Source organism: Echiichthys vipera (genome assembly GCF_963691815.1).
Source record: "Echiichthys vipera genome assembly, chromosome: 9".
In the NCBI taxonomy this organism is placed as follows: Eukaryota; Metazoa; Chordata; class Actinopteri; order Perciformes; family Trachinidae; genus Echiichthys; species Echiichthys vipera.
In genome coordinates, this window is record NC_139834.1 from 13,732,736 (window position 1) to 13,760,711 (window position 27,976).

General features: G+C 40.5%; 1 protein-coding gene across 1 annotated transcript in view; it reads right to left on the reverse strand.

Moving 5' to 3' along the window:
- The window catches only part of grm7 (glutamate metabotropic receptor 7), a 67,784-nt gene extending 56,798 nt beyond the window's left edge, over nt 1-10,986 (reverse strand). The window contains exon 1 of the mRNA XM_083919821.1: nt 9,824-10,986. Within this exon, the coding sequence (XP_083775947.1) occupies nt 9,824-10,330 (507 nt within the window). The 5' untranslated portion in view covers nt 10,331-10,986. The remainder of the gene's footprint in view (nt 1-9,823) is intronic.
- Nucleotides 10,987-27,976: the final 16,990 nt, after the last annotated feature.

A 27,976-nucleotide genomic window follows, 5' to 3' on the forward strand; every position in this document is an offset into this window, starting at 1 on the left:
CACACACACACACACACACACAGATTGTATATGTTATTTTCCCTTACGTCTACCCCTTACTGTTTATGTTTTCCTTTTAATTGTATTTTTCTGCAATGGAGCCTCCCAGCACAAGCATTTCACACATGTACTTGTATAACCGGAGTGACAATAAACTATAAATCTATTCATATCTATAAATCTTGAATCTTGAAAAACACAACTGAAGGACAAGGAATGAATTCCTATGACAGCTTATTATGTATACTGTGAGAGAGCACACTGGAGCCTGAGATCCCTGAGATCCAACAGTATCTGCACGCACACAAACACACACACACGCACATGCGCACACACACACACACACATATATGAGGTGAAAATCAAATGCATATTTAAACAGAGATCGGAAATCGGTTATTGTATCCAGCCTTGAGGACAGGTTTGGTCTAATTTGGCCAGCTTTTTAAAATACACTTTCAAGCTACTCCTCTCAATGCATGCTATTACTTAATAGTTCAACTTCACCTTTCAGAGGGAAATATTGTACTTTTTAACAACATTTGTTGCTACTTTCAGCTTCCACGACACTGCAGGTATAGTGCTTTTGCTGCACTGCATTTGTTTGACAGATCGGTTGTTGGTAGAGGGTATGGATCAACTTATAACTTAGACTATTGTATTGTTAATCGATTCAGCTGCCCAGCAGTGTATTAGATTGTTGAAATATGTTCCATCTTTACCAGTGATGTGCACTTGTTGCATTAGTGATTGTAACTCTATACGTAATGTAATAATATACTATATGTGAATCTAATGGAGTATGATGACTGCTCTTGCTTTTGGTACTTTGGGTATATTTTTAATGCTGGCTAGGATTGGGGGTGCACATTTTTTCGTGAGGCAAAGAGTTTTTATACTGTGGTATTGCTACTTCTGCTTAAGTGGAATATCTGAATATTTCTTCTTCTTCTTCTTTCTGGTTTTAATTACCAGTTACCTAACTGATAGGGATTTTACACACATAATCAGCTTACAAAATATAAAGTAATTAAAATAAGCTCAACTAGTTCAAACTGTAAAGCACTACTTTAATTAATTACACATTAATGCATCATTAATAATCACCACATATATAATAAAACTACTGCATGACAAATATGTCTTCAATATAACTACTCTACATGTATATTTTGATACATGGTACATTTAGCTGATAATGCTGTATTTTTACTTAAGATTTTAAATGCAGGACTTGTTTTACTCTCAATGGATTTATTATTATTATTTGTTTGCATTGTGGTTTTGCTGTTTCTACTTCTACTTCTACATCAATATCTGCCACATTGATTGGTGCCTTACCCCAAAACAGTGGCAGTGAAATGGATTTTGATCGTGGTGGTGAATGCCTACAACAATAATTTCCTCTTAAAACAAAATGACAACAAATAAAAAAACAGAATCGAAAGTGTGGCACATAAAACTAAAAATGATTGAATCTGCATTGCTCGGTGCCACTAGAGGTAACTGAGAAAAAATGAAGAATGTAGAAGAAGGACCACTGTGTTCTCTCTTCTCTCTCTTGCAGCTCAAGTTGGCGTGCTGTGACTCCCTGTCTGATTCTCACTGCTCTTCATTGGCATGCCTATCTACATTAGAGCCCTCACATGGGCATGCCGTCTAAACAGAGCCTTGTTCCACCAGCCTCCTGGGACAGCCATGTGAGTGGTGCACCTCCTGTTGGTAGCACATTGCATACAGATCATTTTGTTTTAAGTGTTTTGTTGCAAAAGTTTTTTTGCATACATATGGCTGCCCGTAACTCTGTGAACTGTGTCATTGAGACACTGAAATTGTGTGTATCCATGTGCAGAACTTGAATATGAAGCTGTTGTTTCATTAGCTATGCTAGTGGCGTGGCTTTAAGGATGGAAACGTCGGACTGTTGGTCTACCACTTTGGTCCAGACTGAAATATTTAGACTTTAATTTATTTTATATTATTTGATATTAGATATTTGCCATGGAATTTTGTAGTGCCCAAAGGTTGTAGCCTACTGACTTTCCACATAGCGCCACCATGAGGCTGACATTAGTGGTTTTAGAAATTTCTCAACAGCTATTGGATGAATAATGCATGTTAGCATGCTGATGTTAGCATTTAGCTCAAAGTATCATTAGCAATGTTTCCATTCAATTGTCAAGCGAAGTTTAAGCAAACTTTTGAAATGTCTTAAAAAAGTTCCAGTTAACAGAGAAGAAGTAGATGAATATTAATAATTTTGAAGAATATCCAGGAAGATGCCAACAGTGCAAAACAGCCGATCCATCAAGCATCAACTCTTTTTCATCAGACAAAAACACCCTCACGCAAGCATAAACCTTTTTTCTCGCAATTGAGACAATTCTATTGAAAATTGCTCTTTCTATTCAGCTTTTCTAATGGGATACTTCAAAATGCACATAAAGATAGGTAAATGGAAGCCTCACAGAGCCAGGGCTGTAGACTTAATCTTGCTATCTTCTGTTAGCTCCCTTTTTTCTTAAAATGCAACATTAAAGGGATTCCCCCTGACAAGTAGATACATGGTATTAGTCTGCAATATAATTTCTAAGGTGCATCGTAGTGGTGCATAAAAGTGTTGACAAAGGGATAAAACAGAGAACAAAGCACAGATCCCAGCTCTAAGAAAACCCTCAACAACATGCCTCCTTTTGAAACAGCAGACACTCTCACAGGCAGCACCAAAGGCAGCCTTTTAACAAATTCACTTAACTCATTTAGCAGGATTTGAGGAACTGTAAGAAGAGAGGAATTTGCTTGGTAAAAACTCAAATCAAATTTAAAAGGCAAATTTCTTATTGATCAATGCAGGCGTTTTGTGCTCGTTTGAGGTTTTCCACAGCGAAAACAGACCGAGATGTTATTTAGTCATATAGCACAGACGTCTGCTACACTTGAGTGACTTTGTAATTCAGGCTCTGTCCATAATGTTGCATGGATCAGAGACCAATGCCTTGAAATGACTACTAAAAACACAATTAGCCCTGTGATAATGCTTTTCTGCCCACACTGGATTCGTTTTCTGCTGAAAGGCTGAGTGAGAGAAGAACCAGCAACCAGCAGAGACCTCATCATGCTTCTCCACTCATCCCCGTAAGAGGATCCGACGTAATGGGGTTTTCTTCTTCTCTGGCTCCTTCTGCTTGCCGGATAAACTGCAGAAAACTTCCAACAAAGTCTAAGAGAGCTATTATTGTCACCTTTTACAGTCATATCAACCAATAAGTTTTGAAGGAACACTGGTGTGACCTCAATGTGAGATGAGCTAAGCTTTTAAGCAGGAGCCCCCCTCCCGCCTCCAGTGTAGTGGCAGAAAATGGGGGTAATAGCCTGACTGGGACTGAGTGAAGCTGCTGCAATCGTCAAGCAAAGACCCCAGGGATGGCACCTCATTAAATATACCTAAACAATATTTACCAACTATAAGTGCAATCACAACGTGGAAACAAATAGAATATGTCTGAAAATGACTGATGGAAAAATAAGATTGTATCAGCTGCATTTTCATTGAGAAACATTTATTCATATAGCGTGCTATTATCTAGCTGAATAATAAAGTGCACCATCCCCCCAGGCCTGTGGGAATAGCCAAGACCTTAATATTAGGCGTGCATGGTTTCTCATATTCCCCCTGTGGCAGGCTGCTGACCTAATGACCTCATGTCAGGCGCAATGACAACTTGTTTGACACAGGGATATTTTATTCAGTCTATTAATATTGCATCAGTTGCTCACGCTGCGTCGTGTTTGTGTGTGTGAATATATACCTGCTCCACTGGACATGAGAGAAACAGCACACCTTCACAGCACTATTTCTCCTCAAACGGCAAAAAGCATGGAAATTTGAAAAGTCAAGCTCTCAGGAAACATTTCTCTGTGTGTTATTGGCTTAATAACTGCCTTTGCGGGTCTGGATTTTCCATGAATTCAAACAGTCAGACTCTCATTTTGCAAACATCCCAACTCAAACACAAAAATAATTGCTGTTTTCGGTCTGTAGTTCATCCAGTTTCAATATCAAATCTATGCATGTTATCGCTTAATCACAGCGCTCAGACTCAGAGAAATGCGGCCATTCTGTCCAACTGGATCACTTCAGTTAAATGCATTCATCCGCATCCCAGTTTTACTGCCCTGTTCACACCAAAATTCGCTCCCCGTCATTTCAGTGACACAGGCGAGACACATTCATTTCTTGTCGTGAATTAATCTCACCCCGTTCACTTCCTGTAATCCGAATGAATTCTGACCTGAGAGATAGCGAGTCGCACTGGCCTGTAGCCAATTTGGAAGAGCAGCTGGGATTGACCTCTTCTTAAGTACATATTGATTGTTTGTATCCTTGCTTCTCTAACTGCATGCCTAAAGAACACAAGCAGCAGAAGAAGGTCCATGCTTTGTGGTGGTCCATTAGTCCAAGGACAGGGATAGTGGAAAAAAAACAGAGTGTAAATTAATCAATACAGGGTATACTTCTCAACTTGTGGAATGCCATTCTTAACACTGACAAATCATGCTTGGTAACCCTGCCCACATTATTTCCTGTCCAACCGGCTCTTAGTTGAAGCACAAAAATAAATTTCACCTTTCCAATTGTGGTCTAATCGGGCCATAAGTCAGCATCTGATTAAATGGCTGGAATGAAAACCAGCAGGGCTCTCAGCAGAAGTGAGAATTAATGGACTATGGATAATGTTTTGAGTATATTTATAAGACCAATGAAAGTACAACAAATTAATTATTAATTATATTACTTTTACTAGGCAGTATAACATTTATTAGTACTATTATCCTTTAAAAGTATTACATATGTAGTATATGTTTAATAAAGTCATACTTATTTACATGTGCAATACTCTAGTTTTGTAGGTTATGGTAGTTGTTTCTATTTTTTTAATAACAATTTTGGTGAACAAAGTTTGTTCTACAAAACCAGCACAAATAAGTGATGACTCCTCAACCCTTTAAAGTCTGTCAGGAATTTCAGTTTTTTTGTGAAGAGACTGTTTCACAATAAATATATGTTTTCTTTGTTTTGAAAAAAATCAACCTGGGAGAATTTTGTATTCATGTTTTGTGTTCTGCATGAAAACAGTGAGGGGAAAAAAACACCTGCACAGTGTTATTTTGTTCCCAATTTCTTATTTTATTCTACAAGGGCATGGCAATGATTGAAACAAAAAGTTGACTCCTGTGGGGCCTCAGGTGCTGTACTGAGTCATCACAGCTCATCCATAAATAAAGACGCGCTCACAATCTCAATCTATAGAACATGCCATGTTCATGTAGAATAAAACAAAAAATTGGGACGGGATGGAAGTGGTGGGGTTGTTTTGATTACTTGTGCCTCCAACACGGTCCATTCAATTGTACAGGTGGTCTTCCATTTCAGCATCTAAGGACAAAATCAAAGTTAAAGCTGAACCTTTTGGAAAGCCAGACAGATATACTCATATGACTCATGTTCTAATATTCAGTAATACTCTTGTTCCACTCTGAATATTTCACGACTCCAGAGAGTGGAGGATGGAGGTTTGATGGTTTATCGTTCATATTGAGTACAATTTAAAATGTTCTCTTAAATCTCACACTCTTTTCTCCATTCTTGTATGCTATGTTATACAATCAAGACTTTTTTTGCTTTCAACCCAGGGGTTAATATATATATATATATATATATATATATCTGCGACTGGTTGTTTGTTTTGTTTGGGGGGGGGGGCTTTTTTTTATTTATTTTTTGGTAATTTAATTGTCCCACTCCAAAAAACACACACAGATTGATGGATGGCAAACAGTGGTTGCTGGGCTGATGATGACTTGTCGAATTGTTTTATTTAATATCACCCAACCTTATAGCCAACCTAACTTTTCTGCATACAGTAGTCACTTTTTCCACTCTACCAGAAACAAGAGTTATTTTACTAACAGTTGGGCCGGTGGCTTTTCGACATTGTGATATGTAAGATATATAAGATATTTGATATGGTTTTGAGGAAATACGTATATCATCATATCGACCATTAATAGTTCTTTGGCCCATGCTACACCCTTCCACCATGTTTCGAAAAAGTCAGGCCATAATCCTGGTGACTGACAAACACACAAACAACTAAACAGACCGACAGACAAACTGAGTAGAAAGCTTAAGTTCCTTTGCTGAGATAATAAATAATTAATATTATAGCTCTCACATGGTTTTAGTAATGTGTTGACCAAGATGCTTAACCTTAGTGTGGATAGAAGTGTCCAGTTAGATGAGGAAGTGGAATAACTTTTTTTGTAATCCACATTCACATACTTGGTATAAAGTTGTGATGTACTGAGTGGGATCACTGTGTCTCACCCTGAATAAAAGCCAATTAGAGAGTGATGGAGAGAAAATACTACAGCCAGAACCACTGGCGTGGATCATGAAATATCCATGAGACAGTTGTGTTTTCATTCCTTCAGTAATGGTAATGAAGCTCTTTGTATGCATATGTATATATATATATATATATATATATATTTGTGTGTCTGTGTGTGTGTGCATGTGTGTGCGTGTATCTAATCATATGGTGCAAATTTGACATACCAACCACATCTCCTATGATGGGGCTGAAAATTGAAAGTACAAGAGATGTGACTAATTAACCTGCACTGCTGCATGCATCGATGTACAACGCTGTTTGGAAAAACAGACATAATTAACCTCTGCCATTTTGTGTCACTTTGAAAGCTTGTTACGTAACACTCACACAGCCTTCATAATCCTTTGGTGTCTGTCTTTACCACTGCCTGTCAGCTGAATAGATCACACTGCAAGGCTTCAATCTCCTTCAAATCAATCACGGTGATGATTCTGTGAAAAAGGAGAGATAAAAAGCCGACCGATGCCTGTCAGGGCTATAAGAGCACGGGATGTCAATGCCTCATTTAGACAGCTAGTCTGAAGGGGCTGTTTGCCCAGACAAGAGGACAAGACGGAGTTCACCTGCATTCAATACAAAGTTTTGCATCAGCCTTTGACAAAAGAGATGCGACAGAGACTCCCTGATGTAAATGTCATGTGGATAAAAATCAATTTTGTGATTCATTCAAGAGACCAGGACTTACAAATGGACAAGGTTGCCCGGCCTTTTCAACTACAGTGCCATCCTCCCCGAGAATGACTGGGTAGCTCAGACTGTAAGGATTGGATGATTTTTCAAGAAGGTGCACAACATCCTAGCTCATGGTAACAATTCAAAAGTTTGGCTGATTGATTTTTTTCCCCCTCCTGTGGCATTGTTGCTTCTCATTTCCAACACAGCATGAAAGGCAGTGAAATAAAAACACCTTAGCAGCAAATCGGCCTCACCATGGCAACAGTATTGATCAACCCTCCTAGGCCCTTTAGAAAAATCTATCTCGCATGTCAATTTCCCAGCATTAACAGTTCAGTAGCTACTCATGTCCTGAAAAGAGGGCCATGATATTTGGCGTATGGCAAGTTAGCTACTCTGATGATTCATTTATCACAGGGGTGAGACGCACAAAGACCTCAAGATATTCACTGAGTACAAGGGGAGAATTGGACTAGGAGGACAGCTAAAGCAGCGGTCATTGACCAAAAGCTTGAAGTGTAAAGATTTTACTTCAAAGTCCATTAGATAGCTTAGTTATGGACCACATCCCATGATCAAATGTAATTTAAATAAACAAGGAGAATAAATTAAACACGTTTGCTTTGATTTGAGAAAAGAAATCTGCTTTGCTTCACTAATCATAACGGAACAGGTGTTATATCTAGCTTTTGACAGGAATCATTTGACGCTTGATGGATTACAGTTGCAAACAATCTCAAAAACGTGTAATGGCTGCCAAACACAAATCAAATACTGTAAAACTAATGAGGTTAAATGGGCTGGGAGTTATCGTTTCTGGTAAGTATTGATTATACAGTGTCCTGTGGCCTCACGTTTAATTTATCATCACTTATTATCGCTGCTATCATCACCACTGGTACCATAGGAAAAATAAGTGTGCTAAAGGATGATCAGGCTCAGACTGAATGCATTGGGTGTGTGTTTAGATTTGACTGCAGAGATTCAATCCACTTTTCTGGTAACACTTAAGGGAGATGATAAAAATAGTATTAAACAGAGCTTTACGACAACTGCTGTTCAGTCCACAGATTCTACAAGCTCAAGTTTCTGTGCAACATCACACATGGACTCCACCTACTCTCCCATTGCTTTACACTTAGACATGCTGGTTCACCTGGTGTGAGGAGGAAAGATGAGGGGGAATTAAGAAATAATCTCTCTCTCTCCTTAAACCCTCTGAATATCCCAAATGCATACATAATGTTGCATGAAAAAAGGGAAGCCTTATTACTCTCACACTCAGCAACAAATAACAAATGTATTGAGGATGCTTCAAAGTATCACTGGAGGGTTTTACCAACTTGGATAATAAATAAATAAGTTGTTAACTCAGCCTACAAAGAGAACCAAAGGGCTGAAGGTTGCGGTTGGGACCATCGGTGTATTGTCCAGCTGATGGAGCCAGGAAATCCATGTGTTGCATGTGTTAGTGTGTGTGGAAGAGGGGGGCTAAAAGCATGTTAAGTACTTTGATGGTCTTAGAGTTGCAGTCAAACAGCTACTAATAGCCAGACCCAATATCCTGTCTAATTGAACTGAAACAAAACACAAGATGACAAGACTGAGTAAGAAACTGCTACCACAAATCATTACCGCAACACTGCAGCTTTGATGAGCCTCGCCGCCGTCCTCACATGAGAAAAACTGTACAGAAGTCTGGAAGTTTGAAAAACCATCCACATGGTATTTCAAGTTATTAGATATTTTGCTATGGAGATGTGTTTTAAATAATTGATCGGCTGTATTGGTGCCCTGCTGCGTTTCCCATTCCACTGCAGCACCAGCAGTGGGCAAACATTATCAGTCGACGCTCAGCCTATACAAGAATAAAAATGTGCTCCTCATCAACCCGAGCTAGCTCATTTTGAAATTAGTGATGCAAATTCATTTAATTTACTTGCAGCCATGGAGCTCAATTAGGCTACAAAGAGTTTGAAACAGGCTCATTTCAAAGAAGGGGCCCCCTGTTGATAAAAGCTAGCCAACTCCGTCATAAATCAAGGCGTTCCGGTTCAAAACAATTCAAAAAACGCCCGCAGTCTCTACAGTGCAAGAGGATTCATATAGCCCTAATCGTGTGCAATCACATGAAGCGGGCCTGTTATTCTCAGGAGGGGGTTGTTGAGTTTGGGTGTGATTGTGTCAGGCTGTCAGTGCCCACTCATCCAGACTCTGGAGTGAGACTGGAACAGACGGGAGCTGTTCTTCCAGCACCACCGGGGACAAGCAACAGCACACTCAGCTGTCTCATCCACATAGTGTAGTAGAGGGAAAAATCACCCAAACTCACTTTGCCTTTCTTTGTTACCACATTAAAAAATGAAGAGAAGTCTATGTGTAAATTTGTCATAAAATGCACCACATTAAAAACAAAGAAAAGGCACAAAATACATTATATGACCTGAAAAATAGCAGATTTTTCTTAACAACACAGAATATTTTTTTCCTGTGAGATAAGGCTTTTTGTTATTACTACTCATGGCATCCCCTGTTCTCACCTGCTTCTCATCACTGGGTGTAGCAATGAGGCAACACTTTCACTCCTCCCTAAAAAAAACGGATTATTACCAGAGGCTTGCACACACTGAAGCTGCATCTGTGAAAGCCCTGTTCTAAAGCCACAAAACACTCTCGCACACACTCAGACTTGCCTGAAAGAGGCGTAGGATGTTGGCAACCATAATCGATACTGAGCTCGCGGAGGCTCCGATGACTCCCACCACTTTTTCCGGCTTGACAAAAACCGGTGGCTCCCCGTTAGTGCATCTTACGTCGGAGGTGTCTTTCGTGATCAGGGCTTGAACGAAAGTTAAAGATTGCTCCAGCGCGTAGGTATCCCTCGAACAAGTGTCCAGCACCCGGGCGCCTAAGGTGATGTTGGGTAAGAGGACCTCGTCCTGGTTTATCTGGTCCAAAGCGTACATCATGGCCTCAAGCCGCTGGATGCCGTTCTCCTTTTTGAGGTCTCCACACGGCGTGCCGTCGGCCCCCCTAGCGTGCACCGGGAAGAGTCCACCGAGGGTCAGGTGTCCCTCAGTCCGTATTGAATGGGGCGCATAAGTCTCTTGAGGCAGCGCGAAATCTACCACAGTCCTCATGAGCCAAAGCACTCTGCATATAGCGCTCAGCTTGACGCACGAACCACCAGGTCCGGCCATGATTCACTTTTAGGAAAGACGGGAGTGTGCAAATCCGCTGAAGATAGAACCGGAGAGGCGAAGAAGTGTCTTAAAACGAACCCATTCTTGTCAGTAGAGATATTCAACAAGCTGGGCTGAAGAACCAAGACGCAGTAGATGGCTCAGACAAACAGCGCCCATCGCTTTGCTGCCAGGAGTGAGCGGTGCAGCTTGTTGAATAGTGAAGCTCTTGACGGTAATTCAGTTCCCTTTGGAGAGAGAGAGGCTACATCCAATAGTCGGAAAATATCAGTTAAAGATGATGATCACACGCCGCAGATGAACTGGCCTAACTGTGTCCATTTATGCTGAATCCAAAGCGCGAAAACACAACGCAGCCGCTGCCGAGAATCCTCGCAATCTAGAGCGGAAATTCTGCCAAATAAACGATGTTAATTTAAGTGGTTATATCTCGAAATCAATACTTAGATGTTAGGGCCGGCAGAAGTGGGTGACATTCTTCTTGCTCGGACCAACACCACGGCTCGGTCGCTCGGTCGGCGGTGGTGTCTGTCTCCCAGGGGTGCATATCATCTCCACAGTCTTCCAAAATAAAAGAAAGCAAAGAAAACGAGTAGTATGCGCTCAAATGTGCGTTCTCTGAGCGGAGGACTAAGAAATAAAGCCAATTAAAGCACCGGCTCTTTCTCGGTCTCCACAATCGCTCGCATTTAGACAAAATGAATGAGTCACAGCGAGAGGATTCACTGTGTGCTTCCCAGTTTTCAGCCCCCTTTCCTTGCGAGACGTCATACAGGCTAGAAAAAAAAGAGAGGCATCACTTCATGACAAGTTCAGACAGTTCAACGAGAAGGTAAACAAGGCGAACAAATGCACTTATATAGTAAGACAATTATTGCTCCTCTGAAGTGCGCATTTATAATCTCTTTCTCTTCTTCGCCTCCCTCCTTTATCCCCCTCAAGCACGCACAGACACACACACACAAACACAGACACAGACACAGACACAGACACACACACACAAACACACAGACACAGATACACACACACACACACACACACACACACACACACACACACGCATAAGTCAGAGTGTTTTTCCTCTTTTCTTTTGATGTTGCATGAAACACAGATCTGTGGCATTATGAAAACACAGCGGTGCTGCAGGAATGCAGAGCTTCACCCGCCGACTAAATAAAGAGCCTTTCCTGAAATAGTTTTGGATTCATTATCGATGCACCTTTAAATCGGATGAGGGAGAGAGAAAGAGAGAGAGGAGAGAGAGAGAGAGAGAGAGAGAGAGAGAGAGAGAGAGAGAGAGAGAGAGAGAGAGAGAGAGAGAGAACAGACACGTTTAGCGGGGTCCAGGCTGGTCTCCCAGGCAACCCTTCTTCTGAAGACACTCCTGATTCATCCTTTGCACCCCGAACGCACATACAAACGCGCGCGCGCCTCATGCTGGCACACAGGCTGGTGAGAATTAACCACACCTTTTGGAGCAAGGAGCCCTCACATCTTCCTAACAAAACACTATCATCACTAAAGTCTTTAATTGCACAGATGGCACTTTTACAAACAAGCAGATTATGATAATTTGCCTTCACTGGGCATGCATTAGTCAAAGACTCAGTTGGCAATTTGTGGCATTAATTCAAAAAGGTATTCTGTAATACAAATTTCATGTTAAAAAGAAATTGTTAGGCTCTGCAAACGACTGCTGTATTCATTCAGTGGGTTACAGTGTGAGAAAAGGTGCCCACTGAGCACTCTGTAGATATATAATTCATGTGTAAGCCTTCATTTTCAAGTAATGTTAGGAACCGGCCACTTCTAAACCATCCGCCACACATCCCACAATAGCATGCTGCTGTTGCTGAGAAATCAGCAGCACCCAGGGAAACAGTCAAACAGGAAACAGTAAATGGATTATAGGATGAGTCAGTTAAAGTTCTTGATCACTGAGTAATAAACAGCCTCTGAGAGTTGCTTTATCGTGAAAATGATTATGAGGCATAGAATCCCATTTTATGAACATGTTCGTTGCATTCGTTTCTGTTCAATTAAAAGATTAGAAAAGGCGATGTAGCTCTAATTGAAACATGTCCTATTGACATTACAGGCTTGGATGGACAAATTTCTAATTAATTACGTTGAATAAAGATTAATTCAAGCCTAATCCGACCATGTAGTGTATTTATCTTCATTAGCCGCACTGATTTTGCGTGAATATCTTTCAATATGCAACTCATGCATGTCAAACTCCGAACATGTCAGTGTGGCTTTGGGTTCAAAAAACTGCACGATGAGGCCAGAATTCATGAGCTGCACCAAAAATACATTTTAAGACACTGTGTAGGAGCTGCTGGGAAGAGACTGCTGAGGAAAGAAGTGAGGGATGAGAGACAGGAGGGAGGCAGATGGCCTACTCCACTGTGGGCACACCAAGACAGGCAGGCCTGGAAAATGCTGCAACAGCCCCTACAAATGACACCCTGAGAGACTGGTGTCGCTACGAACGACACTAATTCCACTGCTCGGACTCGGGCTGCGGTGAGAGCCTGACTCCCACTTATACTGTCAACGGAAAGGTTACTTTTGAAAAATGGGGCCCTCACCATGATTTAATTCACTGACTAACCCCAGGAAGAGGGGTCTTTCCCCCCGGGGAGGCTGTGTGATTTAGACTGAGATTACACTTTGGTTTGAATCTTCTCTCTTTCTCCTGCCTCACTCTCACACTCACTCATGTGAACACACACACACATACACACACACACACACAAACACACACACACACACACACACACACACACACACACACACACACACACACACACACACACACACACACACACACACACACAACACACACTCAGATAAATTCCATTTCGTTTTCATCATGGGATGAAGTAGGAAGCAACAAGCAAGGAGTGTGAATGTATACTGCAAGAGGTCTATGTTCAATATATATCTGACCAAACAAACAAACAGCCATGGTTTTCATATGCCCAGGGTGCACTACATTTCAATTCATCCCACTAGATGAATTACACCCACCTATGAGAGGCCAGAGCTTTTGTTTCAAGCATCCAATAACACGTCTGCTCGATGCAGCCTTCTTCAAGTCAATTACACGGCTCCTTTAAAGAACGAAGATTCAAAGAACAATAAAAAGTCAACCTTCAGGACAAGAGCCAATAAGGGTTCATTTTGGGCTGACACTAGGCACAATGGGGTCTGTCTGTCAAATTAATTAACCTGGAAACCTGTTTAATTCCGAGCCTCAAATGAAAGACCCGTCGTATCCACGGGAAAGAAATAACTCCAGAGCGGGAAGGTAATTGCATGTCTGGGTGATTTGTTCGAAAGCAAGCAGGCGACCAGCTTCTGTTTGGAGTCATGCATATTCTGTGAGGGGTGAGGTGTTGGATCAATGTAGGGGCAATGTTAGATTAGCAACATGAAGGTCACTGAGCTGCTGGGCCCCTCATGTCTCCTTTTGCACCATCTGCTTTATAATACTAAAATAAGGCTATCTAGGTTTTTTTCTTCATCACTGTAAGCAGAATCACCTCCTGTGGGGAAAAAAAAGAAAAACATATTGTAATTCTACAGGCACGCTGTATGGGAAGACAAATTTGTACCTCTTCTGCTGTTTATGCCAAAGACAAAGCAGGTGCACTGCAGCTAGGGCCATAGACTCTCCACGCTCTCAATTATGATTGTAATCCATCTGTCATACCAGCTCCATTCTAATTAAGTCTCTGTAAAGTTGCTGCTGTGAGCTCAGTGCCCATTCACACTCTGAAATGTGAAAGATAGACAGATAATGCACAAGTGGCCACCGGAATACATAACTGCAGGGGTAGCTTGGTAACAGGAGGTTTTTCTCCTCTGGCTTTCTTTGTTATAACTCGTGTGTTATGTGACAACGAGTCTGCAGGGATGGTAACACAGAGATGTGGCCTTTGAGACCAGCAAAAAGTTAAAGCAAGGGAAAGCGAAAGAATATTAACCCACAACTGCTTTTCTTTCTTACACATGTTCAAGTATGTGCTCCTGATTGGGAACCTGCCTGGATAATGATGAGAGGTATTACATGTGGCAGTAATGAACCCAAAGGTGTTGACCTCCCACCCACACTTTCCTGGAATCTTCCACAGGCTCTATTAGTGGGTGACTGGGCCTTTATTTTGATGGCTAACCTCATGGTCCACTGGACTTATGTGATAAGTGGGTGCAGCTGTGTTAGTTAGCCAGGAGGACTTCAGCTACAAATTTGATTGTGATAGCAAATGCCTCCCGCCTTGTGTCTGTTAATTAGCCAACCTTCTGAGCTGCCCTAGATCCCAGCAAATTGTTTTATCAAGAGTGTTTTCATGGTGCATTGTGATGGAGGAGATTTGATCCACAGTCTTTGTGAATGACTCATAACAACCGTGTGTGTTTGTGTGTGGGAAGGGAGGTGTGACATGCCTGCGTGACTGTGGAGAGACAGGTCCAGATGACCACCTTTCATAACTATTTATCTGCCAAAAGAAAGAAGAAACCAGTATAAAAATAGCACTTTAGCTCAAATAAAAAAATGTATGTTTCCATTGCAAATAAGGGTTTTATTGGTAATGTTTTACAAAAGGATACAATACCATGAAATGAGTGAGGTAGGAACAAATCAGGAACCACATGATGATTTAGTAGTTCTAATTACTTACATTATGATTACTACTTTCATGCGCTCTCAGGTAACCTGATGATCATGATTATACAGAAACGCAGGTCCTTACTGTCATTTGAATGTTGGTTGTTTAAGCCCCAGTCATGCTTTCCTCATGGACGCTTGCACGGACATGAGGCTAAATGGTGACAAGGAAATCTTTTATACTCTCTGCAGGTTTGTCCTTGAGGCACATCAGCAGCAGTTCTCAATTTTCGTGTGGTTAGAAAATGTTGGATGTGCAAGGGGTGTGTCTAACTTCTGATGTCTGCATGTCACCCTTTTTTGGTTTTCCATTAGCAACAGTTGTGTTACTTTTTTTAGTACTACTTTGGTCAAGGTCCCAAACGAGCTGAGCCGATACTAAGGTAGAGTTAAATGTGTGTTGTGACATTCAACTCATGTCTCTATGAAGGAGACGAGAGATAAAGATAATTTACAAGGGTTAAGTTACTGATGATGAAAGCCCAACATTTCCTGATTTAGTGGCTTCATAATAAAAAAATAATAATAAAACATCAGTGGACTACTGTGAAGATTTTATAGGAAATGAAATGTGTTTACCCACTGATTTACAGCTCCTCCTCAAGCTCGCCGGCTTCTAAATAGAACCAGCAAACGATGCAATCACAAGATTCACTCTCAGTGGTTTCTGTGACATGAGAAATACTTTAAGAATACTGATGTTTAAAAATACAAAATCTTCAAAAATACACAGGGCAAACATAGGGCCATAGCTGCTGGTGCAACCCCTGATTTAGTGTGAATGCAGCCTTACCATTACGCACCATTTCATCATCATCATCATCAACATCATCATCATCATCATCATCCTCGTCATCATCACCATCATCATCATCATCATCAACATCATCATCATCATCATCGTCATCATCATCATCATCATCATCATCATCATCATCATCATCCTTTTTGACTGGGAATCCACATTTGGTTCCTACAAACAAACCAGAGATAGAACACAGGACAAGGGGTAAAAATCTGCACTGTGACGTGATAAACATCAGGAAATGTTTTCAGTGTGTGCAGGTGAAGTGCTTTGATCTATGATTACCATTTTTATTCAACAATGATTTGTTTTTGTTTTGAATTGATTTCTGTCTCTGTGGTAAACATTGTCCAGTAATGTAGGTAGCTTATACAAGTGCAGATATTTTTTCCAAACATACTGTAGCTCTTAACTCGTGATTAGGAATGGGTATTGTTAAGATTTTACTGATACCAATACTGTTCCATGATTGATTCCTGATCAATTTTCTTTTTGAAAATAAAGTAGGTCTCCACAGGTTTTCGTAGTAAACACAACTGTTTTATCTGTGAGTTTGAACACAGTGTTGACGAACTGAGAGAATATTTCTACAGCAGTCATTTTCATTTCAATTTTCCAGAAAAATCTGCTAAACCTGCTTGCTAATGGTATTATAATCCCACACTTGGGACTGTGTCTTCCTGTCCGTATGACTCCTTCTTGTTCCAAGTTTGCAGCAGTTTAGTTGCATGACTTTGATGTCATTGTTTTGCAATGAGCAACTGTCAGAAAAACATGCCAGCATTGATAAAAGAAACTGATAAGCTCAGAGGACTACAATTCCAGTATTGATTCCAATTTGTTACTGGTTCTCAATTCCCTATTCCCATCCCTAATGATGTATGACAAAAGGATTCACTAAATTTAAAAAGATTGGTGTGTTTAAACTGACCAATTTGGGCAGATAAAAACAATCTTGACGTTAATGAGGACGCTAATGCTGAGACACTGCACATACTGCACATGGACATCATAAACCCATCATCCCTTACACTTTGGCATGCAAGCCTCTTGGTTTGTTATTCTTTTCAATGAATGATCTGGCAGCTAGTCACATACTACCACAGTGACTAACGTATTTGCATTGCACAAGCCTTACTTCAAAGTATTATATATTTTTTTAAATGCTCATTGAATCATTGCAACGCAAATGAGCTCATTCTTCATTTGTCACATGAACTTTACACATATCGCTGAAAAGTTTGTGAGTGGATTGTGCCTAGGCTGTTTGAATTAACTGCAGTGCTGTTTGTGTTGCAAATAACATATTTTTTCATCTTACACAGCTCATTACCATATGGAGCTGCTAGTGAGGACTGCGGTGGAGGGCAAGCCTACTTATTTCAGATAAGTGCCCCTGCAGTCTTTACCAGAGTTGGAAACGGTACACACACACACACACACTCACACAGACACACACACACACACACACACACCTAACACACACACACACACACACAATTGTGAACAAGAATTTGCTTAGCCTGACTGCTTGCCACTGCGCAGTTCATCATGCACATAAATTAATCACTCTCACTCATTAGGCGGAAATTAACTCTGTTACAAATTACCGCACATAGCTATCACATAAGGTGGAACAATAAATCACTACCTTTATGTATAAAAGCAATCCACCTGAATCGACACTTATGGCCGCTGTTTCATACACTGTATGTCATCTCCTTTATCTGGAGGCTGTACTCAATTAAAAGAGGTTCAAGTTAAACCTCTCCCCACTTTGACCATGTGCAAGCCTGAGGAGCGTACAGTCTGACAGTAATCCCCTGGGTTTATCTGTTCAGTGAGCTCAGTGCTTCTCCGTCCCCCACTATCCATCCTGTCTCTCAGCCATGGTCCGTCTCCCAACGGGCTCCCCATGGCCCAGTGGTCCCATAGGAGCACTGTGGCTGGAACTGTGTGTCACAAAAGCTGCCTTTTCCCTAGGGCCGCCCCACTCTCTCCACACTGGGTGCCTTTTTGAGCCATCCCAGCTGATCGCTCGCATATAGAGAGAGAGTCAAGGTGAGGAAATGCATATATTCATACCTTCTGGGTTATGGCTTGTTTTGGCTGCACTAAATTGTCATGGTCAAATCAGGGTGCCTGTCCTTAAGTGACATCTCCTGCTGAGAAAACACTGCTCAAAGTGAAACAGAGTAACATGGAGCACACTGTGTTTACAGAGAGTTTGGAGGGAGGAATGATTGTGTATTGTAGAATATAATGGGTGTTGAGTGAAAGTGAGTCCTGTCGACACAGGGCACCGCACAATACTGGCAGCGTAGAATGGGACTTCTTATGGTTGCTCTGGGATTGAATGAAGCCCAGTTCATTTGCTACATATCACGTTTTGTTACATGGTTTCTGACAATTCATCATATTTCATCCGTGGAGCTGGCAATGGGCGTTTTATATCCCTTCTATTTCCTCCACCTTTCAGCTCGCTTTAAGCTCCTCCGTGTCATGATGGTGTTTTTTTTTTCCCTTTTGGAATTTCTCCCTTTTCGCTTTCAAAAAGAAAATCAAATCTATAAATCAAAGGCAATGGGAGAAAGACACGGGGACTGAAGGGCATTTAAATCCTTTCAGAGTTCCCAAAGCTTCAGAGAGCGAAATAAACAGGAAATTAAAATGGAGCTGGAAATCGTAGCAATTCCTCTTTTCAGGGGATTGAAACCAGGTGTATTTCTTAATGTTTCTTCCTGCTTTATATTCCGCTCTGTTGGGAATGAATCCTCCTCCGCCCTATTCATTTCTTGAAAAAAGGAAAGGAATTATAGTCTTTGAGAAATGCTACAAACGCCAGAAATTAACAACTGATTCTTTTTTGTTCAATTGTTTTTGATTTTTTTTGTATTCTGAGGCACCAAAAGAAGTTGTCATGCTGTGCAAAATCCTCCAAGTGCAGTCTTACATTGTATCCCCAGGCTTTCTACTGTATGTCATCGGGTTTAACATCCCCTACGACTGCTCACCTGGCTGTGTGTTTTACTGAAATATTGCTGCTGAACAAAGCTGTTGGCTGACCTTCAGACTGAATTTAATTTGCATAAAAGCATATGATTAGACAAGGCGCAGCAACCACTGAGAAAACTAATTTGTTCACACTTCACAAGAGCACTGACCACATCCATGAGTGAGAGACCACAATCTACCACCAACAGCTCAAACCTGTTAGAGACTACTCTTAAGCACAGCAGGGCTTTTAGCTAAATGCAAACATACTCACAATAAGCCCATTTTATCCGACATTATTGGACTATGTCAGGCATAAGGGTATTTATCAGTAACGGGATATAGACTCAATCAATGTTTGTTCACACTGTCTTACGGGTGGAAAAACCACTGCGCCCTGTATATTTAGTTCAAGCACAAAGGGCCAGGAACATATCTGGATATACTCTCTCTAAAATGCATGTGTGAAGCTTTCATATCTCATCGATAAAAACATTTTCACACAAAACACATAAAAAAAGAACAGCACAACTGATTTGGCCTTAGTGTGATGTCATATGTTGTCCGGATTGAAAATATTATTTTCTTCATGCAGAAAACTATGCTTGAGATGACATAGAAATGGTGCCACCACGTAGTTCTTTATTTAAACAGTCAGCAAATGGCTGATGCTGAACAAACAGTACTGATGTTTAGCTATTTTTTTTTTTATTCTTTATTTTCTTTATTTTCTAATACATTGTATGTATAATGGGGAATGTTCTTTAATTAAGTTATTTGTTTAAGAAAATACATTCTGGTACCTTTTTATAGGTATATACATAAGTGCACAATCCACATAGAAAATGGCTTCTTTCATTCCAGCTCAAGAAATTCGCTATATCTGCCACCATATCTGTAATCAGTCTAAAATCGGTATCAGTCTCAAAAAACCTATATCAGACTTTAATCACAATGTTAAGAGGCTGATATTTAGTAGATAATGTTAACATGTCCAAGCATGCAACATTTACTAATTAACAATAAACACCAAACACTAACACTAAAAGTATAACTGAGGCTGATAAGAATGTATTTTTTTTAAAAGTATTGGACAATTTTAAATTTTGACCGTAATGAAAAGGGGGTCAGTTATTAAAGTTATTAAAATTAGTCCTGATGAGGACATGAGACATTCACTCAGAACCACAAATGTCTGCTGCCAGATGTGCAGCAGAGGTGATTGGGTCACTTTACAGGTTTCTTCTCTTGACTAATTCTTATATAGAGTTCAAGAGGAAAATCAGTCCAGAGATTCAGCCCTTAAAGTGACCCACCTCTGCTGCACATCTGGCAGCAGAGTAATGACTTGAGGCTCACCTGATCCATCAGACCCTTGTTGACTTACTGCTGTTTATTCAACCACCTGCTCTTTACTGTACCAGTGTCATTTACATCTGAATCTAGTCCTGCCCCCAATTCTCTTAGTGATGCATTGCAAATGCAAAGAGGTTTTAGTATCACTTGTAAGGGTCTCTGAAAATCATATACAAAGAGTCCTTGTCTGTTGATCTCTCTGTCTCTCTTTCTCTTTCCTTTTCTTCCTCTCCAAACGGTCAAGACAAATGGTCGTCCTTCATAGAGCTGGGTCTGTTTGATGTTCCTGCCTGTTAAAGGGAAGATGGTTGTCGCACTATGTGCACAAGATTAATGGATTAATACTGTATATAATAACAATAATAATAATTACTGTTTTACTACATATAGCACAACTTGTTGCTGCTCATGGGGAGTGTGGTCTTTACCTACTCTATTTGTAAAGTGTCTTGAGATAACTTTTGTTATGGTTTGGCACTGTAAATAAAACTGAATTTAATTGAATTGAATTAAAGCCTGTAGCTTCATACCAAAGAGGAATCCAGGCTTGAATTACTTCCAAAGGTGCTTCAACAGCGTAACGAGTAAAGGGCATACATTTTTGCAGGTGATTGGATGGACCATCTGTCCATCAAACACTCACCAAAGTCAATCAGGAGAAGAGAGAAAACATATTTTCTCAATTAATAAAAACTCTCCAGTTCTAATAAAAAATGATTCTATTGCAGCATCTAAGTTAACTTCTTTAGGAGTCGCCATTGGTGTTTTTAATGAGCGGTCGCCTCTTCATCCGTGTCATCTAGGATTCATCGTCTGGGTAACATGAATGTCTGTATGAAATGTCATGACAATCCATCCAATAGTTGTTTTAAAGTGTCAGGGAGTACCAAAGTTTTGGACTGACTGACTGATACTGCCTAGAGTTCCGACATTAGCATGGCTAGAAATGACTACTCAAAGTTGAGTTGTCTTCTATCCAACAATCTGATCCAATAAGTCCAGATATAAGTTACATTTTTCCTCTCAGATAGGCATTGGATGGAATACACTGAGGCATTTAGCTGAATGACACATTCAGATGAAATATATGACTCTCACTTCCAGTTTTGTGTAGAAAGGGAGAGCTATCACAGAAAAAACATTATGAGACATGCGATTCTTGACAGTCTCTTTTCAGAATTGGACCGGAAGCTGAGCCTGATGCATTTACATCTATTACACTTTCTTTGATCACCTATGTACTACTATTGATTGACATCCTGTAGATGGCAGCACGGTGGTGTGGTGGTTAACACTGTCACCTCACAGCAAGAGGGTTCCTGATTTGACCCTTCTGTGTTTGCATGTTCTCCCCGTGTCTGCGTGGGTGTTCTCTGGCTTTCTCCCATAGTCCAAAGACATGCACGTGTTAGGTTAATTGGTGACTCTAAATTGCCCGTAGGTAGGAATGTGAGTGTAAATGGTTGTCTGTCTCTGTTTGTCTCTATGAGCCCTGCGATAGACGTGTGTCTTGGCCTCACGCCCGATGTCAGCTGGGCTCTGCCAGATCCAACCCTCCTCGCGACCCCGATAGGGACAAGCGGTTGAAGACGGATAAATGGATGGGACATCCTGTAGATCTTTTCACATGTCAACGCCAGTGTTGACACTGAACATTAATTTCAGGCACAGCTTCCTAATCAAAGACAAATATCAGGAGCCCAGCGCTGCACAAATACAAATAGATTTACTGCCTCTGGTGCATAGATCGATATATTTTTTTTCATTGTCTTGAGTTGATGTGTGAAGGAGAAATCCGAAACTCAAACATAATCACATCAAAATGACTGTTGTATGAAAAATGATACGTCGGGTCCTTTTTTTTCAATAGACTCCTATACAATAAATTGCAGCCCATCAATCTGACGTTATAAATCGCAGCACTCTGAGGCAAAGGCAGCAATGAGAAGCATGCTTTCTTTTTAAGTGGATGCTTACAATTGAACCTCAGGCACTAGAGTCCATAAATCGCAGCATCAATTATTAACCCAAATCTGTTTTAATGTGCCAAAAGAAACCCCAGTGGGCAGGCTAATGCAACTAGCAGGAAATGAGGAGAAAAGATAAAATGACCAGTGTGGCCAGAGTCAGCCCCTTTTTACATTGCGGCTGCTCTAGAGTGCAGGAAAGCATCAAACACGAGCCCATCCTGTCAGACTTTAGGGGCCATGAGGAGCCATATTAGCAGCTAAATAATAGAGAATTTCATTCATTTGAGAGAGGAAATATGCTGGAAGACTTAGCCTTGAGGACATAATTGATGAAGGCCTCAGAGACGCCATGGTGCACATGGTAGATGCTCGGTCCGGATGCTATTAGAAAACATGCGTGTACAAGGTGATATAAGCGATTTGAAAGTGCACTGAAAGTAAACAGCAAAACATTAGGAGACGACCTCTGCAATCACAACGTAGCTGCAGGGATATGGGTAAATCATGATCACAGACTGAGACAAAAAAAAATGCATTCCCTTCAGGGTCAGTCATTTTCAGTGTGGTTCATTTTGCAGTAAATGTAATTTCAGCGTTTTATTAACCTGTTCATGACACTCGTATAGCACGCAGCAATACACTGAATGCAAAACATCCAAAGGATATTCCTTGCGTGAAGGCTTGCATGGATCTCAGTTGTGAAATCCAATCACAAACGTAGATAACAAAAAAAAAAAGAAGAAACAGGAAAGTGAAGGACGTTTAAGCTTCAAAAAGAACAAAGTGTACAAACTTAATCCTGGCAGATATTTTCTTCTTTGTAACGTCTTGAAAAATCAAGTTGATGCACTGATGACATATTCCTTGCTTCCACTATTAATTGTTTAATTATTTATCATGTTTTCTGTGGGGGGAAAGAAATAGGATGCTGATACGGGGGCAAGTCCTAATTTTGAAAAGCAGATACTTGCCAGCATACAGCAGCAACCCAGTTGCTTCCACTCTGTGTACATGATGCAAAACCATAACTGTTTTTGATTTTCACACATTCAAACATTGATGGGGCTAAATCTACTGCTGCAGCATATCTAGCCAGTCAGTCAGTAGTGGTGGTAGTTCTTATTTATTTAAGCAATCTGCTTTTTTTCTACACAGTGATCACTAGGGAGGCTCTCCAGGATGCGCTCAGATCTCTTCCTTCATCTGACGGAGGAGAGGAGGGGAGTGTGCGAGATGAACATTGAAGCTGTCTTATTAGTAGTTAACTCTCCTGCTCAGGCCTTCAGATTGACAGAAAAAAAGAAAAAATGTACATGCAGGCTGCACCATAAACAGTGGCAGTGATAAATATCTGCTGTCACTTCCAACATGACTCACTTGCCTGAGTCTCAGCTTTACTGCACACAAAGGAGGCTGGAGCAGAGCAACCATACACTGCTTCTAAATCTTTATCAGATTACAGATAATAGATGCACTCTATAAAATAGCTTATATTACCAGGGAGTGAGTTGAAGCGGAACACAGTTCAGCACCAAATAGTGAATAATGAGCATAATTCTATAAAGGCATACACAGGCATGGATACAGGTAAAAAGCCAAAGAAGCCCTCATTACTCTTTGACTGGACGGCCCATTCATGTCGTTTTGTGAAGGCCTCGGTATTTGTCTTCAAAGTGGCCACTCACGAGTAACAACACATCTGCCTGTGAGTCAGATAAGGCTTTTTGGCTTGCTGTGAAGGAGATTGAGTGTTTCAGTCCTGCAGAGAATGGACCAGAGACTAAAGTTTGACAAAATTAATTTGGGGCCTTAAATCCTTCTACAGTATAGCATTTCAACAGCGGAGAGGGGTGTATTCAGATCATTTAGTAAAAGTAACAATTCTCCAATACAGAAATAATCCATTGCAAAGTAAAAGTCTCACAATGAAAATTTCACTTACAGTAACAGAAAATGACAAGCATCAACAAAGGTAAGGGAAAACAGACTGTATGCTATTATCTAATGTACACTAGTACTGGGCTGTATGACCAAAAATGTGTGTCACAGTATTTTCAAAGATTCTGGCAGTTTCATGGTACATCATGGTATCTTTTTTTATAACTGGGCCTTATCTTGGGTTTATAGTGGCGTTTGTCAGGACTGGAATAATAATAATAGACCTTTTCTATGTGGATTGAGCACCAATTTTGCACAGACATGGCTTCGCAAAGGTACCCAGAGACAAACTACTAAACAAATTACTTAATTAAAGAATATTTAATATTATTAAACATATATACATAATGTTTTACATTTTCAACCATTTATAAATGAACCCTGAAGAAAAAAAGTATAAATAAAAATAATATAAATAGCATGTTCAGTTTCAGTCAATTGCTTAACATTTGAATAAATAAAACACATTTTACATTTTACAGCTACATACTATTTCTAAATCACTCCAAGTATCATTTCTGTATTAAATAATCTGGTTTTCATACTGATATGTTTGTGATAGGTCAATATTGGCTGATCATATCGGCCTAGCGCTAATTATTAGGGTTGTTGTGTGCCATGGTGTTTTGCCCTATTAAAGAGACTTAGTTGTGGGTTATTACTTGTTATGTTAAGGTCAAAAGTTATTGAAGAGTTACAGCAGTAGTTTCAGCTATGCCGGCTATACCGGCATGGCATTATGTGAAAATCTCCTATCATACCGGAAATTAAAATCAGTATATCACCCAGCACTGAACAAAAATATGAACACATACATTTTGTGCACAAATGTGTTTAAATCCCTGTTAGTGAGCATTATTCCTTTGCCAAGATAAGGCACCAGGCCATCCACCAGCCTGGTGCTGATTAAACCGCATGATTATTACAGGTGTGCCTTGGACTGGTCACAGGCACTCTGAACCATGGATTTCAAATAACTAGGGCTGCATTTTTTGGACACGTGCTCGTTCAGAGAAGAGAATATTGCCAGACGCCATCAGAGCTGAGCATTTGCCAGCTCAAGTCAACTACGATGACGGACTGCAGTCAGGTCAAGAACATGCTGAGGATGACGAGCACACAGATGAACAACCCTGAGGTGGTTTATGACAGTTTGTGCAGAAATTCTTTGGCTGTGAAATCCAACACTTTAATTAGCTGTCCTTGTGGCTGGTCTCAGATGTTCTTACAAATGAAAAAGCTGGATATGGAGGTCCTGGGCTGGCCTGATTACATGTGGTCTGCTGTTGTGAAGCCGGATGTACTGCCAATTCTATGCAACAAAATTGGAAATGGCCAATAGTAGTGAAATGAACATTCAATCCATGGGCAACAGCTCTGGTGGACATTCCTGCAGTCAGCATACCAAAACCTGTAACATCTGTGGCATTGTGTTATGTGATAAAACTGGACATAGAGTGGCCTTTCATTAGGAGTGCAACTGGCACATCAGTGCAATAATCATGCTGTTTAATCAGCATCATGATATGCCACATCTGTCAGGTGGATGGATTAAAAAAAGGACAATATTTCCCTCCCAATTGTGGTGATTATAATCTCAATTTTTTTAAAAAAAAACAACAAACCCGACCTGATCCAAACCTGTTGCTCTTGATAAGTGATGCATCACTTTTAATGATTCCTCCCACAGTCTAAACAAATGCAAATGGGGAGGATTAATGACTCCAAATCGGTGTAAGTGTGACTTATTATGTGAATCTGTGATTGCTCTGTGATAAACTAGCAGCCTGTCCAGGTTGTTTTCCTTCCATTTATATCCAGAATATGCTGTCAAAGACTCTGAAAGAAGTTGATAACAATAAATACATTCTGTGCATTTAGTTTCCCATTAATGTAGCGGGAGAATAAAAGCCAGCATCTCTGTTGTTGCAAAATACTGCCAAGCCAAGATCAGTACAATAAAGTCTTGAGCTTTTCTATTTCTTTACATCAATCAACATTCATATAGCAGAGTGGAAGGGTTCACTTTCGGAAGGAACAAAGATGTCATCATAATGATCCTTTACCTTTAAAAGACAAACTGAATTGCTAGTAGTAATACATACTCTCCACTAAGGCCTATATATAGGTTATTTTATTTTAGCTCTTTTAAATTGATTGGACATATTCACTAGATCGTTTGACTTTCTGGAAAAGAGCTGCATAATGCAAAATCAATGTATTAACTTTTACAACTCCAGACTTGATATCGTATAATAGTGGACATCTAGCTGCAGCCCTGTGGACACATATAAAGTGAGAGACTCATGACCATGTGTAATATTAATGTCTTAGTCCTTGCAGTAGTATGGATCTACATATATAACAAAAAGGTGAGAAGAGTTTGTTTTTTTTAAACCCGCTGTGTCCAGTCAGGTGATTTTTTTCTGGAAACCTCAGCTATATGGAGGATTAGTTGGCAACATAAGAACTTGAATTATAATCAATATGCTTTAAGTTTACATGCAGACATAAGAATGATTAATCTATATTTTGTTTCAAAGAAGATGCAGTGTGTTTTTCCCCACAGGATATGTCAGTTTAAGTTTCCTTCTCTGTAATTTAGATTGACTACCTCTCATAAATGCCAAGCACACTGGGATTGAAGTGGGATTGACAGCGCTTTAGAATTTCTCCATCTTTATTTCCCAGCACAGCGACAACATGCAGAGCACATATGCGGCTAAACAGCCTTTTCAACAACAAAAAATCTTAAGAATCCTCTAACCGGCACACAAACATTTCCCCTATTTCAATGCATTACGCTGCAGTGGAAACAGCATAATAGTCCTATAATCTTGCAGCTTTTAAAAAGCTAATGTGAGCATGCTCTTCTGTATGCAATAAGCCACTTTGTTTGTTGAAAACTTGCCAAGTGGCAAAAAAGCAGCTGCTATCTCTGCAGTCTCAAGGGGCTAGTTAATTTTAGAAAGATAATCTCCTGCAATATGCTGAGGGATTAAGACGTTAAAAGTCCCAGCATGAGAAGACGATAAGGCTGTGTAGTCATGGACTGCAAGATGCGTTCCAGTGCATTTTAGGAACAGAGAAGTATGTTACTTATCATGCTGATCAGCATGCAGGAAAAGCAAACACCAGTTGTTCAAAGACATGTGTATGTAATTTGCCAATACCCCTCTGCCAGTGAGCCATAAATGATGATCATGATGAGGGTAGTTCATCTTTGGCTATTAGCACTGTCTCCCAAGGCTGTATTGCAGTACTTTCTCAAGAGATTACCTGCAGGAGAGGAATGCCACGCTGAAGTAGGGAAAGTACAGTACCGTCTATGGCTTAATCAATGTAATTTGCATATGCAGGATAAAACTAATCCTCATCGGGGTGGTTCTCCACCTGAGGCCCCTTTCTTTTCCTTTCCAAGCAATTCTTTTCTTATTATATGATCCCTTGACAATATTCACCTTGCCAGAGAGAACAAAGCGCGCTATCACACGGTGTACAGAGGGAGGAAACTCTTCAGGGAGGTTTGGACTCAGTATGAAAGTAAGATGTGATACATCGAATAAAAACCCAAGCTAGGCTAAGCTGAGTGTTGGGAAATGCTGTCTGGGTCTGGAACTCAACCAAACAGCAAGTTCCAGGTGAATAACAATGTGTGGATTTGCAGGAATCAGGTTCAAAGAGCGCAGGAGCACAGCGAGCTTGGCCTGGCCTGAACACCCGCTTGCTTCATGGGCAGCTGCCAAGGTTTTTAAACACCCTGCTAGGGATGAAAGCTGGGGTCCCCCTGCTGTTTCTCTGCTGTGCTTGAATGCAACACATAACAACAGGGGGAAAAAAACACAACTAATGTACCGGAAGCAACCTGAGAATGGAGAAGCCATTCCTCTGTTGGAGGGATT